This window comes from Lepidothrix coronata, unplaced genomic scaffold (assembly GCF_001604755.1).
Source record: "Lepidothrix coronata isolate B3197 unplaced genomic scaffold, Lepidothrix_coronata-1.0 Scaffold17, whole genome shotgun sequence".
In the NCBI taxonomy this organism is placed as follows: domain Eukaryota; kingdom Metazoa; phylum Chordata; class Aves; order Passeriformes; family Pipridae; genus Lepidothrix; species Lepidothrix coronata.
The window spans coordinates 6,972,440-6,987,689 of record NW_016690197.1 but is presented as its reverse complement, the minus strand read 5'-3'; the positions used below and the strand labels follow the sequence as shown (position 1 = coordinate 6,987,689).

The 15,250-nt window shown below is 40.1% G+C and overlaps 1 protein-coding gene across 2 annotated transcripts; it reads left to right on the top strand.

Moving 5' to 3' along the window:
• The first annotated feature begins 296 nt into the window (after positions 1-296).
• VDAC2 (voltage dependent anion channel 2) lies at positions 297-14,531 on the top strand. 2 transcript variants are annotated; one of them, XM_017807014.1, is made up of 9 exons: positions 297-437; positions 4,413-4,484; positions 5,494-5,543; positions 7,731-7,883; positions 7,972-8,024; positions 8,472-8,699; positions 9,873-10,023; positions 10,916-10,973; positions 11,686-14,531. In XM_017807014.1, exons 2-9 carry the CDS (start codon positions 4,418-4,420, stop codon positions 11,775-11,777), a joined length of 852 nt encoding a protein of 283 aa, XP_017662503.1. In that variant the 5' UTR covers positions 297-437; positions 4,413-4,417; the 3' UTR covers positions 11,778-14,531. The 2 variants fall into 2 exon arrangements, with proteins under 2 accessions (XP_017662503.1, XP_017662504.1); XM_017807015.1 differs by lacking the exon at positions 297-437 and adding an exon at positions 4,104-4,122.
• Positions 14,532-15,250: the final 719 nt, after the last annotated feature.

Here is a 15,250-nt window from a genome sequence, read left to right as displayed (position 1 = left end):
AAGGAGAAAGGATCCTTCGCCGCGGCCGGCGCGGGGCGGTGCCGGGGGCTCTCCCGGCCCCTCTCGCCCCGCCCCTCCTCGCCCCGCCCCTTCCCGCCAGGCCCCCTCCGCCTCCGGGGCTGCCCCGCTGAGTGCCTGCGTGCCCGGGGCGCCCCTGCCCGGCCCGTGTCCCGGTGCCGCGTCCCCGCCCGGTGCCGCCCGTTCCCGCGCCCCGGGCGGGGGCCGCTCCGGCCGCGCGGGCGGCGGCGGGCGCGGCTGGCGGAGCAGGCGGCGGCAAGGGCGGCCCCGGCGCGCCGGGGTCCTGCGGGCGGCGCGGCGGGCGGGCGGATCGGTGTCTCCTTCACTTCGCCCTCCAGTGCCCGCGGCTGCAGCAGCGCGGTCTCCGCACGGCCCGACCCCGCACCGGCCCCGCTCCGCCACCCGCCCGACACACGCAGGTGCCGGCTCGGGCCGACACTGGCCACGCGGGGCAGGGGAGGGCGGGTGGGGCTCGCCAGGCGGCGAGCGGGGCTGGGGCCGCGCGGGCCGGTGTTGGCGGGGCCGAGGGCGCGTCCCCGGCGCCGGCGGGTGCCGCGGGCGGGGCGGGCGGGGGGCTCTGGGCGGTCGCTGCCCCCGTGTTCCCGGGGCCGGGCCCGGTGCGTGAGCGCGGCGGGCGGAGGTCGGGCCGGGATGCCCAAGATGGCCGCGCGGAGCGGGTTCACCTTGCGGCGGGGCGGGCGCGCCTGGCGCCGGGCCTGGGGCCGCGATCGGGCCGGCCCTGCTGCCGCACCCCCGCTCTGCCCTGCGCTCCCTTCCCCTGGGGAGGCGCTGCGTTACTGCCCCTGCCTGCGGTGCTGAGCCTGTAGTGCATTTCCAGGCGTTCTCCTCTTAGTCTGTGCACTGGCCTGGCCAGGGTTGGGCTTGCGTGTCCACTTCCCAGCTGAGGTAGGGAGACAGTTAATGCAAGGGGAAGGAGATGGATTTTCTCTTTTTTAAGCTATATGTAGTATCCCTGTAAGCCAGAAGGTCAGAGTGTGTCCAATGTATTTTAACAAATTTTGCTTTAAGTAATCTCATTTTTTCTGTTGCTGTTTACTGGGATACTGGGATAATTTGGGCATAGTTATTGCTGCTTTTTAAAATTACATGAGTCCCCCTTTTTTTTTGTTAATAACCTGATCTGGTTTCTGGTCTGATCTTCAATATCCTGAGATATTAAAATTGTTAGAAATCTTAATAGAAGTCTGTGGCATTCCTTAATTATAGGGTGTGGGATACTACCTTGAAGGAAAACGGTGATCTAATAATTCCGATAACGTTAATACATTTTTCTTTTCTTGGGGTCATTCTTTTTTCTTTTTATGGGAGAAGAAAGCATGATTGTGGCTCTTGAGTAACAGATTATTTAAACTTTTTCTTTTTCCTTCCCGTGGCCTGAAACAAAGGTTAGGGTGGAGCTCTCACTTGTTTCAAATATATTCAGTAATTCGAGTCAATTATTTCTTAGTTATTTTTACAACAAACCTCCAGTTGCTAAATGGTACTTATATTTTAGTCCCTTCTAATTAGTTGTTTTTAAGTGAAAGACTCTTCAAAATTGGATTGAAATTTATTTTTGATTATAAGAATTTGCAAACCTAGCTAACATTGGAAGACAAGGGATTGATTTTTTTTTTTTTAATGGCCCTGTTTTCATTTAATGAGTATTCTGATGGTGACACTGGTTTATCAAGGATTTAGTATATTCAAAATGAACTTTTGGTTTCCTCTTTTGTCCTTGTCTGTCCCTGTTAGTATAGAATTTGAGCAGCAGCATGACAGTTGTACTAACTTTTTATTACAAAACTTGCATGTGTAGGCTAGAATGTCTGACAAATACTGGCTAGTTTCCTTGCAGTGGGAAGAATGCTTAACTAGGCCTGATAAAACGGCAGCATCCTCTTTACTGTAATAATCCTTTGAATTTTGACATGGATACAAGTTTGTTAACTTCTCAGGACATTTCTGCTTAGCATAAATCTCTTGTCTGTGATGGTTATTTAGTCAGATTGGAAACATTAAAACAAAAGGGAAAAGCTCATTTATTTGCACTCTAAAATCATGTCTATGCTGAATGCTAATATAAAATTTTAAAACTAAAAATAATTATTCTTTTGAAGATGCTGGTTAGAAGTGAGATCCGTTTATTAAAGGAAACGTATAACTAGACCTTCTTTAAAATATTTTAAACTGCTAAAGAATTGTACAGTTGCTGTACAGCAGAAATGTAGAAGGGCTAGAGCAGTGTTCCCACACTCCCTTCTAATTTGGTCAATCATCTGCTTCATTTTATTGAATAAATAATAGGAACCATTTAATGGCTTGTCACTGGGATTAGGATCTGTTCTATAAACTTGAACCTTTTTAAACTTCACATGCTCTAAGTAATTTTTGTGTCTTTTTTAAATTTAACATTTAACTCCCTGGAAAAACAGACTTGTTTTAAGTTCTTGAGCAAGATAGATAGATGTCTTGGTGTAGTGACCTGGTTGTAGAGTTTAGATGTCTTTACTGAAGGAAGTTTTTTGTTTGGGTGGTTTTGTTTGTTTGTTTTTGTGTGTGCGTGTGTGAAAGTGAGTGTTAATGTTGGTGGCTCAGAGGAGGATGAAGTTGTCCTCTTCTGGCAGTAGGGAGATGGAGTACGGTACTCTGGAAAACTGCCTTATGAATTGTAGAAAGTTAAGGAGCAGTCTTGTGCCTTTCTACTGATTGTGGAAATAGTTTGGTGTTTTTTGGTTTTGTTTTTTTTTTTTTTTTTAATAGTAGCAATTAATACAATTAGTCTGTATANAGCAGGTGTAATTAGGGTTTGGGTTTTTTTAATGTGGATGCTATGCTTTAACAATAGTCTGCCTAATGGTGTGGTGCCCTGAAGGCATTTTTTTTTTCTAAATTGGATGTCCCGGGAAAGTTTTCCTTGATATAGATAAGGCTGTGAAAAGATGGGAAGAAATGGTTTTGAGAAGGGGAAAAAAGGGCTTGCCTTGATCCTGTATTAATGAGTACACTTTAGGATCTTGTGTAGATTTGCAGAAGATAAGCAGTCCTATAGCCAGATGATGGAAATTTAAATATTGGTTAAAAGTACTATATAAAAATCAAGTAATCACTTTTGGAAGTTAATGTGTGAGAATACTGCCCTTGTTATTTTTCAGGTTCTGAAGATACTTCTTCATTTACTTCAAAAAAACCCCCAAACCCCCTAAAACCCCACCACAGAGAGCAAGATAAACAGTCAATTATCTTAACCTGACTTTCTCTGCTAAACAAATATGACCAATCAGTTTGAGTAGATAAGATTTTTGTTTGCTTGTGTTTGGCCTTTTCATGGCCCTATCTAGTTAGCTGCATTGTTCCCTCGGCCCTTCTCCCTCCTTTCACAGCATGGGGAGAGTTATTAATATGCCGTTTTCTGTATTTCGCAGCTTTAAAATACAGGGCCTCTGTAGCAGTGGCCTTTTGCTGTTGAAATCATGGGAACACAGTCCCCGAAGAAAGGTGCAGATAGTGTATCTTCGCAGGGAGGAGAGCGATACAGGCCGGGGTGAGACCTTAGCTTAGTGTCTTCCATTGCCCGGGCCGGGGCATAGCTCGCCTTGAGCGATAGATTCTCGAACAGCCACATTGCCGGAGGCTCCCTGTCAGAGAAAGGGACTCTAAAGAGAGCTTTTCTCAAAAGAGAGCGTTTCTCACGGACCTAGCACTCCTCCTACTTGTATGTTTTAAACAAACAAGAAAACCTCCCAGATTTAAACTCTTGCATGCTATAGGGAGGAAAAACTTCAACAGATTGATTGCTAGTTAATGGCAATAGATGTTCTTTTTTAATTTAAACATTTTTATATATGTTTCTGTATAATAAATATAAATAATAATGGCATGTCTGCCACATAAAATGTGGGGTGAAAATGATGTTGCAGAAGAGATATGCCTTCTTTTTACAGTTTCATAAATAAGTCTTGTAGGATTTTCAGGTAATTTTCATAGGCATGTGTCAAATTTGACTTTGTAGAACTTCAGAGAATTAACTGTCTGCATTATAGTTTTTCAGATGTACAGTTTCCGGGTTTTTGGTGGTAACTGTGCCAACTCTGGAAATGTAAGGTATTAGTTTATTTCTAGTAATTAAAGGTGCATGGAGAAATGGACTTGAAAAATTAAGAACTGGGTGGTCTTGTAATGCCTCTTCTGAGAAAACATCCCCTGTTCACAGTGACCTTTGCTGAAAACATGTAGGTGTTTCACAGAACACCGTAATTGTGTGAGCCATTATATCCATTAACTGCCTTCATATAGATGAAACTGCCTTAAAGAGTATCTTGAAAGAGTTGTGGTAGCATTTTTTTGTGTGCAGTGGAAAAAGGTTCACTATTAATTAGCTTTTTACCTTTCAGCTCCAATGGCGATTCCTCCGTCATACGTAGACCTTGGCAAATCTGCCAGAGATATCTTCAATAAAGGATATGGTAAGAATAGTACCTTTTTTAACATACAGTGCTTGAGGTGCAACAATGAATTGCCTTTTTAAAATTGTATGTAAAATTGAATGCTTAAATGCCCGTATTTCTGAGAAGGGAGAGGGTGTGCTGTTTTTATATCATTGCAGTCAATTAACATTGTTGGAGGCTTTTTGTGGGCTGTTTTGATGTGAAGTCTGTTAAATTTTACTGCTCTAGCCACGTAAATGTCAGAGGTGTACAAGTATGCAAGCATGTAAGCAGCAAGAGTAGTTTAACTTAGGAGTACTCTTTGTTTACCGGTCTGTCTGTGCCACAACATTTGTTGATGTAGAAAGGGTTATACACCAGTGTAATGTTATAGCCTTTTTTGGAATAGAAAGAGGAAAGGCTATTGGGATAAAGAATCCTTCTACATCTTGAAATTATTTAATACCAGACAGTTGCATAGTTAAATTATTCTTTGTTACAGTGCTGTTTCTTTCTGGTCTTTGGGAATGCATGTGGGGGCTTTTTCACCAAGAGTGTTGCTCAACTCTAGGGATAACAATGTGAATTGACACTCCCATAAAACCTACTTATATTACAGTTCCAATGGTTGTGTATTACCCGGTGACTTCACTTTTGTAGACTTTTACTTTGAGATATTTTGTCTTGGTGCTGAGAGGAAATGTAAGCAACGGCATTCCAGGAGTGGAAAATTATGTATTTCCTCTGTCACTAAATTTACTCTTGGAAGCCATCATTTGGTAGTTAAATGTACAGTGCACAACTGAGAGGCTACTCCCCACTTTCTGTGTGGTGATGATTGAACAGAACTCCTGGCTTGCTTTGGAGTAGCTTCCTTTACCTGCTGCAGTATCTAAAATTTCCATGTTGCTGAAGTCAGCCTATAGTTGTTTATTTATATGTATATATGTGGCACACTGCTGAGACTGCTTGGAAGATCAGCTTCTTGAAAAATGTGCAGGGCCTTAGTTAAGGCCTAATCGTGTAACTTTGACTTTTATTTGTTAAGGTTTTGGGTTGGTGAAACTGGATGTGAAAACAAAATCTGCAAGCGGAGTGGTGAGTTTAAATAACTTTTATTCATTATGTTTTCTTTCTGGATATGTTCTGATATTTAGTTAGAAGGGATGCTCTGCAGATGCTGTTAAGTATTTTATAGATTTTATGAATGATAAACTTCTGGTGTAAAATAATTTCAGAAGCCCCTGAAGATCTGAATGTAGCAGGGGTATTGCACTGTTTAGTAATCTTGGTAAGATAAAAGGGTTTGTTTGTTGTCCCTGTTCTTAAGTCTGAAGGTGAACAAATAGCTGACATATTTTTATGGTATTTTAATATACTGATTATAGTGCCTTGTGATGTTGTTTGTATTTGGTGGAAATTTCTGCCATCTTGATGCTTGTATGAAGTAATTGGCATTGAATTAGCATGTTGAATCTTTGCCTTCGCTGGGTATTAAAGTGTTGCAGTAGTGTTCCATGCAGGATGTCTTTGTCATGCAAGCAGTGCCCCCTGTAACTTTTATAATTTCTAGAGCAGACTTTGCAAGATATAAAAGTAGATTTTTTATTTTCCCCTATAACTGGAGCTTTAGCAGTGTAACTTGCTGTTAGAAAAAAGATTCCTGGATTATATGCTCTGCTTTTTCCAGAGGTCTGTATCCCAACTGAAGCACAATTTTCAAGAGCCCTGTTATAGATGTAGGTGGTGGTGTTCTAGCTTGTGCTTTTCAAGAATTCTGGTTACACTTGAAAAACTCTCTGAAAAACCTAAGCCCTAATGTGAATCCCATATCAGTTATAAGCCATTCTTCCCAGGAGGACAAACTGCTGGCGTGAATGTACTGCAGACGTTTTAAAGCAGAGATAAGAGGTAATAATTTGCTGCTCCTGAAGCTACTGCCACAATAGTGTCAGTCACACAGACCTGTGTAGTAGGAGCAGCACAAAGCAAGAAGTTAAACCTGAAGGTATTTGTGTAGTCCCTGCCCCTTGCCAAGAAACAGACCTTACTAGAATTGTGCAACTATGTGGATAGCTTAGGGGTCCACTAACATAACACAAATAAATATCTTGGACATGGTTAAGTTTGATCAGCCAGCATTAAAGAACAGTCTCATGCACATTTGCTCTGTGCTCTCTGGTCTTGGACTGTCAGAGTGCTTAAGGACTTGTAATTTTAAATTTGTTTTTCGTTCTGGGGGAGGTGAGTGTGAGAAGTTTATTTGAAAATAATGTTGTGCATGGAGGAAGACAGATCAAAATTTTTATTTATATGTTTTAGAAAGTTGAAATAATCAGCTTTTTAAGTCATAGGGGCAGTAATATTTCAATGGAAAGAATTCTTTAACATGTATTGTAAAACCTGGCTTCCACTTCTGCTATGTATTGCCTTTAGTTTCTGAATAGTGGTACATAGGAACTATTCATTTTGTTCTTTGTGAGAATCCAAATAGTGAGAAACATCAGGGACTAAATCCTTTAATAAAGAGATGTGAGTGATATTGGTAACTTCTAAGTCCTTTGAAGAATTCCAGGTAAGTCCATACCGTACCATAAAACCAGACTGTTCCCTGAGCTCACTATTCAGACATGAATGTTACCCCTGTGTGTCATGAAACCAAAGTGCCAGGGAATTTTATAGATGTCAGTAAATACATGTGTGCCTGTGGCTGGCATGAAAGGCTGGTGTGTTGGTTAGACTAATAACTCTTTAAAAATCAATCAAAAATCCAAACCAAACAAAAAACCAAACCACCCACTCCCAATTTGAAAAATGATGCCATTCTATGACATTTTACAGTTGTCCGTAATTTATCTTTGGGGATGGTTGACAAGAAAAATGGAAAAAAAATACGTATGTGATCCTTCAAGAATTTTACTGGAGTTGCATTATGTGCCTTTTAGTGTTCTTGGCTTTTGGTTTCATTTTTAATTTGCTCTTTGGGAGTATCAAACTTAGCCTTACATTAAAAGAACTTGTTTCTGCTTTTAAGGAGTATACTTATGATGACTACTGTCTTGCTTTGGAGTTAGGTTGCAACCCTGTACAGTCCGTAATATTGGCAGGAACACTGCAGTTGAGATGGGGACTAGGGAAGTTCTTCTTGGCCATGCCGGTCTCCCTTCTCCCTCTGCAAGTTGTCTACTGATTTTAAACTTGTATAGAATAACAAGATCTTAGTGTTTGCTGCAGAAAACACTGTATAATGCTTTCAGAATCACATGTATCTTCTGTCCCTTTTAGGAATTCACAACATCTGGTTCATCGAACACAGACACTGGAAAAGTGAATGGGAGCTTGGAGACCAAATACAAGTGGGCTGAGTATGGGCTGACTTTCACAGAAAAATGGAACACAGATAACACTCTGGGAACAGAAATTGCAATTGAAGATCAGGTAATAGATTAGAAAAGTATTTATTTGTTTTACCTATCTAACAGAACAGAATTTATAGCTTTATCTTCTCTTCTCCCCCTTCAATTAGATTGCCAAAGGCCTGAAGTTGACATTTGATACAACTTTCTCACCAAATACAGGGTAAGAATTGTTAACCTTTTTACCTTACTTAGGGCAGTAACAGCTGGTCTGTGGTATTGACAGAGCTGTTTGTATGGTTTGCTATTGATCCAAATTAGCAAATCCCAATGCTAAAGGATTGTGCTATTAATTTTATTTATTCTGCTCTCATCACATCACTGTGGGGTTAGTATTGTACATTTCACAACAGCCCACTTCACTTATTGTCTGGGATAGAGTACTTGGAAGATTGCAGGAAGCATTCAGCTGCTACTGCCTTTATCTGAAAATGCCTGTTTGCAGTACCCCCTTGTGCTTTGGATGGGCTGCCTGTACTTCTGCCCTGCCTAGGGGCTGGGTGTGCGTGGCATTTAGATACATTGTGTAGAGTCACATGGCTTGAATTTTGCAGTTCATTGAGGAAGATCATGTACACCTTGTCTTAAGATAACTGTTTCTCTGTTTCAGAAAGAAAAGTGGTAAAATTAAGTCAGCTTACAAACGTGAATGCGTAAACCTGGGTTGTGATGTTGACTTTGATTTTGCTGGACCTGCAATCCACGGTTCAGCTGTCCTTGGTTATGAAGGCTGGCTTGCTGGTTATCAGATGACTTTTGATAGTGCCAAATCAAAATTGACAAGAAATAATTTCTCTGTGGGTTACAAGACTGGAGACTTCCAGCTGCACACTAATGTGTAAGTACTGAAAATTTTGTCCAGATTTATAGAAGCAGGATTTCTTTGCCTTTCCTTCTAGTGAAAATACAAATGCTTGAAATATCAACAGGTGCTTACAAGGCAATTAAATAGAGTGCATTTTTCAATAGGAAACTAAATAAATGTAAAAGATACTTTGTATTTCTCTTCAAAACAGTAAACACCTGTGACTTGCAGCAGGATACAGCTCACATAATATTGAAGTATATGCCAATTGAAGGTTCATTAGTTCAGTTATGCAGAACTGATCATAATGCTTTTTCCAGATCTCCTATTACATTGAATTAATTGTATCAGACTACAATTTAAGGACAGCGGATTTGTTAGAAGTAGTAATTAGTGTTGCACTATTTAAGCAGGTAAACAGTAGCTTCTAGGGCAAGACTAGAGGTTTGTTTTCGGACTTTTTGAGTACGTTCATCTTCTTGACTGTCAGGAATGAGGAGTGTATAAAACAGTGTAGCTAAACAAGTGTAAGACATCTTGTTTATGAAATTTCAGACTTGCTGCCTTTAGATCTTATGTGCTTTGGAGCAAGCTCGGAAAAACCTGCTGAAAAACAGTGTTTTCAATCTAGGTTAATAAAAACTGGTGGAGTTCTAGTGCATTTAGGTAGAAGTTTGTGCATTTGGAGGGGAAGGATGGGGATTGTGTCTGTCCAAATTCATGGAAATTGAGGAGTATGGGAGAAAACTACAAAATACTATGTAGTCTGGCATGTAAGAATTCCATTTCAATTTACTAATGTAAAACATTGTGACAGATTTTTTTTAAAAAGTCGTTTTAGGATTTTCATATGTATTCAGTAGTCATGAATTCATAATGGCCATTTTCTAACTAACTTTTACCCATCAGTTTCATAAGGATGCAATCTGGAATTTTGTTCAAGGACTTTATTCAACAGTAGCGTGAGAATTGCAAGTAATACAAAGTAGCACTCTGAAATACCTCTTTATTTCCATGAATTATTGCAATTTAACAAAGGCTTTAGGGCAAAATAAATCTCCCCTTCTCTTGCCAAAAAATGAGAAACAACTCAAACTTTTGAAATTCTAATTTAAATAAAAATTTGAAGTAGTTAAAAGAAGGGGAAAAAAAAAGGGGGAGGGTATGTTAATATAGGAAACTTAACTTTTTTCTTAATTTGTGCAGCAATGATGGTTCTGAATTTGGTGGGTCAATCTACCAAAAAGTGAGTGACCATCTTGAAACTGCTGTAAACCTGGCTTGGACAGCAGGCAGCAACAGCACTCGCTTTGGCATTGCAGCTAAATACAAGTTGGATTCCACTGCTTCTATCTCGGTGAGTGTGGCTGTAACCTGAAGGGTTGTGCTGAGTACAGTGTTTTTTCAGTGTCTGCAAACCTGTGTGCTATTAGTACAAAAAAAGATTGTGAACACTTGTAGGAATTACTCTTAACCATCCTGGCAGTTATAATAAAACCAGCAGTATTTAAATTCTGTAATGTCTGCAGAGTCTCTCAGAACCTGACTGTCAAATGCTGGGTCTACTCTAGAGAGTTTATTAAAAGAAAAACACAATGGGGAAAAAAATCCACCCTTCATGTCTAGTTCTGTAAGTTTACAGAATTTCTTTAAAACCAGTTTTTGGGGAGCTCTGGTGCATTCTCATGGTAAGAACTCCTTGCAGTAGTGATTAAAAAGGTTATAAGCCCAACAGTTTTCTGTACATTACAAAGTTAGGATTGAACCTGGATCATTGGAATCATCCTGTTGTGGAAGTGATGCAAAGTGAGATAAATAAGTTTTCACATATTGTTTATGATATGTAGAAATAAGAAAATTTTTGCTGCTTGGATGATTGGACTTGTAATGCTAACTCTTTTGTAATAATACGAACATGGATGTTTCTTCTGAAGTGGCATGTTTTGGGAGACTGGTGGTAAATGCCTGTGGCCTTCTGAAAAGGTAGAAATGGGGAAGTTCACCTGCAAAACCACATTCCAGTAACAGTTCTCCCTGTTCTTAAATATGTTACTGCTTCAGCTGCAAGTACAGGGACAAGGGCATATACTTGAAGGAGAGAATTCAGGAAGCAGAGAGGTATTGAAAGAACAGGTAAAATTTGGTTAAGCTGATAATGGCAGTGTTGCCATAGTTATTCTAGTTTCTAAATGATAACAAAGAACTAATTAGTTACCTTTCAATTGCTTTTGTCTTGTTTTTTTTAATAGGCAAAAGTGAACAATTCTAGTCTAGTTGGAGTGGGTTACACCCAGACGCTGAGGCCAGGTAAGAGTTATCACATGAATTATATCACATATATATCTTTAATGCATCACAAAGAAAAATTGATCTATGTGTTTATATGCGACTATTTTCCTTCTTGAGAATAATTTTGTCTTGAAGGCAAAGTAGATGTTTTACAGTAGCTTATGTTGCACATCGAATCTTTATCTAAGACAAACTCCATTTTATCTAATGGTATTAATGCATTATATTCCTCATTGATTTGTACAGGAGTGGACTGTATTGTGTTTGACAGCTTAGTTTTAGGCTAGGCAAAGCAAGTTTTCGTTTTTGGCATTGTTTTCTCTAATCATACAACACTGAATGATAGCAGGTCTTGAAAGAACAATTAATTGTTGAAAAAACACACTTCCTGCTCTTCGTATTTAGTAAAAAAACCCTCCAGAACGTAACTCGTTCTGACCTTGTGTCTGTCTGTCCACAATTTTCCTCCTCCTTTGCACACCTTAATGGAGGAAAGGAGAGCTCTTGTGTATTTAGCAATTAGAGGCTTTGTATATCCACTTCATAACACAGTGTTTACAAAAAGCATCTAGCTTGGTTCACATGACTAACTTTCAGTGGATTTCGTGGGTAAATATAAAAAAAGTAATGAAATAGAAAAAGAGCTACAACTGGGATTTGTAGTGACGGAGGTTGGGTTGCATAAAAGCTACTGTGTGTGTTGTAAACGTGCTGCTTAAAAATCTTACAGGTGTGAAGCTTACACTGTCTGCCCTGATAGATGGAAAGAGCATCAATGCTGGTGGCCATAAACTTGGTCTTGGCCTGGAATTGGAGGCTTAAAAAGGTGAAGAAACTGCTGCAGAGAAGGGATATCAGAAGAATTTGGCCTTAAAATGTATTTCCAATGTGACCAGCAGGCTTTTTTTTTCCAAGAAGGATGACCTAGAACAAGAGCTGTATTTGAAGTATTTAGACAGTTACTTGTTAGCTGGTTTCTAGTTAAATTGGTTACCCATCTAGTTAAAATTCTGCATTAGTGCAGTCACTTAAACATTATTTAAATGTATTTAACTGTTTAATGCGCTACCCACAAATAATGAAATAGACATTTATGAAAACTGTACAATTGTGTGCATGTTTGTTTTTATGTTCCTTTTAACATTCGATATTGCCATTGAATGAAAAATGGATCAGTGGATGTTTTGAAATGAGGTCAACAAGTCTGTTGAATCACCTGAAGTAGAAATATATTTGGTATCCCAAGACAAATTATGAATAAAACAAGTACACACACATACTTGTGCCTCAGATATTTTAAGAGTCAAGATATGAGGGTAGTGCTCAGTTAAGTTTTAAGTAATCCAAGAAGTAGTGCTCTGTACCTTTGTGCAATTAAGGACCCCCACCCATGACAATACTGAGTATAGGTGAACAGTTGGATTCCTCAAGCAAGTTGAATGTGCTTTTCTGTCAGGTAAGGTTTGTCATGACACAATGGTTTAATTCCCCCTGTGTTCCACAGGCAAGATGTACTGTGTCCCTAGTTGGCCTCCTGATGCAAAGAGTGCAGATCAATGTACTTGGCACACTGAGACATATAAAAACTGCTCCTTAAAAAACCTCACCACAAACACACCTTTGCTTATACTTGTATGAAGTGAGATGTATCTCTGCAATTGAATGTAACAGTGTAATGGTTTAACAGCCTGCTTATCCCAACTGCTGTGAGAGGTTTCTGCTTAAAATGACTGAAATAAAGACAATTTTAAATGGAGATGGAGGAAAATGCATCTGATCTTGCTTTCCCTTTAACAAATAAATCCTGGCAGGTATCTGTTTTAAGTCTAGAAACATACAGAATAATGGGAAAACTCATGTTTTTCCAGGATAGTATTGAGAGAGAATAGAAGTATGAGGGATATTTGGTCTGTGAACCTAGCAGCCCCTAAGGTCAAACATAACTAGCTGTGAATGCTTTTAATGTGGAATATATTAAATACATGTAGTTGCACTGCTTATGTTTAAGAATGGTGACTTACTGAGTTCACGAGAGTGCCAGGAGCCCACTTAGAGTCTCTCAGAGCTGAGAAGTGTCTCTTGATAGTCTCACAGTCTGTGGTTCACAGCAGCTTCCTTCATAGGGCAGGTTGCTAGCTTTTGATCAGAGAGCTTTCTCTGGTTTGATATTGGATTAGACTTACTGCCCATAAAAATCCCAGTGATTTGCTCGAGGCCTTGTTCCATCCCCCAGTTGCCCTCTTACTGAAATTCTCACGTGAAGTACTTCGTTGTGAACTGCCTGTGTTCAGGCTTTAGCTGTGAAGTAGCTGAGTGTCTTTGCAGAAGACAGAGCAGAGCTTAAGCTTCCAGCTCAGGCTCTTGAGCAGGGTTACCAGTGTGTTTGACTAGTTTTCTTACTCGAAGTATAAATGCTTTATCATGTACTGCTGTTGTCACTAAATGCCCTCTTCTGAGGAGCATTTCCACCTCTTAATGGTGGAAGAAGCATGTAAGGTGCAATTTGTTGTTCTCATTGCACGTTAAGGTCCATAATACGTATTTTCAGTTTGAGGTGTTTTTATGTGCTAGACCACGTAAAAGCTGGAGACCACGCAGCCAGACACTGAATTTTAGTACCTATTCTCTTTTTAGTATAACTGTCTTTGTGTGCCTGTATGCATTGTCCAGCTGTAGCACCCAGGCAAATAAGGGACTGCATCTTTTGCTTACGAATGATGCCTTGTTTGCATCCTTAAACCAGCGTAGCTGCAAAACTGATGTTTCTCAGCTTTTGATAGGACTGTAATGGTCTGGCACTATTTTTTTTTTTTTTTTGGTAGTGATATTTTGTAGGTTTGGGGATTTTTGTTTTTGTTTTTTGAGAAACAAGTACTCTAACCCTTTTCTTCACTACCTGTTCCTCTAGCTGTTTTTTTTCCTGAGGTCACAAAATGGATAAGTGAAATAAAAGCACATATTGCAGAGTTTCTCTTCCACTCTTACAAATGAGTAACGGAAAACTTGAACCTACTCATTTTACTCTCTTTTTATGTGCATGACTTTACTAGTCCTCAGCCTTTAAACTTTAAGTAGTGTTATTTGTTATAATGCTGATAGGCAACTGGAGAAGTAAAGGGCTCTGCAGTAGTTAAGAGAACCGTGAAAATATGAGATTTCCTAATATATTCTGTCATAAATCACTACTTTGAGCATGAAAAGGAAGTTCAGTGTCTATTTCTTGACATCTGTCAAGGCTTATAAAAATGGCCTTCAAACTTTCTTTTCAACTGTTAAAGAAGCTGGTGGTGTATTTAAATTTTGTGGTAAGCAATGTTGGTAGTTTCAATATTCCATTTTATTAAAACATGTAAAAAGCCTTAATTATAACTTTCAGTGCCAGACAGCCTTTCCTCAGGTGTCATTCTGAATAAAAAAAAATCCACTTGAGATAACCAATGACCAGAACATCATTCTCCATCTTGTTTGTGTGAACTGTAGCATTGCATTCCTGCCTGGTACAGCTGGAGTAGGGGTTGTCTGTGTATATTGCAAGGGGACTTAATCACGCTTTCCTAAATAAAAATCCTTTCACATGAGATTATGGTGCCCTGGATTTCACAAGTTACTGTCTGAGTGACCTGAACATTTACGTTCTTGTGCTGTAGAAATTCTCCAGGTTGGTTCAATTAACCTTGCACTCTTCACAGGGTTCAGCTGGGGTGCAGTATATTCCTAAATCTGCTTCTTGCACACTGCAGTCATTCAAAACCAGGAAATTTGGAACTATTTGGAAATGGGCACAGAAACCTTTTGCCCCTGAGTGTTGGGACAGAGGTTTTTACCTTTCCCTTGGCTCTGGATAAAGCCAGGCAGCAGTAAGTGTGCTTGCTGCCCTCTAATGTCCTGTTCTGGTGTTTGGCTTATTGCTGCAACAGTCCGTCAGCTGGGCACAGATACCTTTAAATCCATGGTGGCTGGGGAAGCAGAACTGAGCAAACAATCATCACACATGGATGATTCAGCCCTACTCCTATCAAAGGTCCTCGTTTCCTTATCATACCGGTGACCAAAGACAGAAGCAATTCTATGCAAGGCAAATCATTAATGATGATAAAACGGTCACACCTGTAGCAGCAGTGTCTTAAGCGCAGGTACAAATGCTTCCTGTGAACCAACTGGCAGAAAGGAAACCCAGAGTAAAAGCTGGTGGGGTTGTTAAGGGGCATGAAAAGGCTACGTTGTGTAAGTGGGTTTATTGTGTTTGTCAGTGTCCCTTTGCAGTGGAATGTTTCTGTTCCCAATTTGGAATAGAA

Coding starts and splice junctions, on each gene's coding strand:
- VDAC2 (XM_017807014.1), top strand. CDS start 4,418: ATGGCGATTCCTCCGTCATACGTAGACCTTGGCAAATCTGCCAGAGAT. Junction 8,700..9,872: donor TTCCAGCTGCACACTAATGT/GTAAGTACTGAA, acceptor TAATTTGTGCAG/CAATGATGGTTCTGAATTTG. Junction 10,974..11,685: donor CACCCAGACGCTGAGGCCAG/GTAAGAGTTATC, acceptor AAAATCTTACAG/GTGTGAAGCTTACACTGTCT.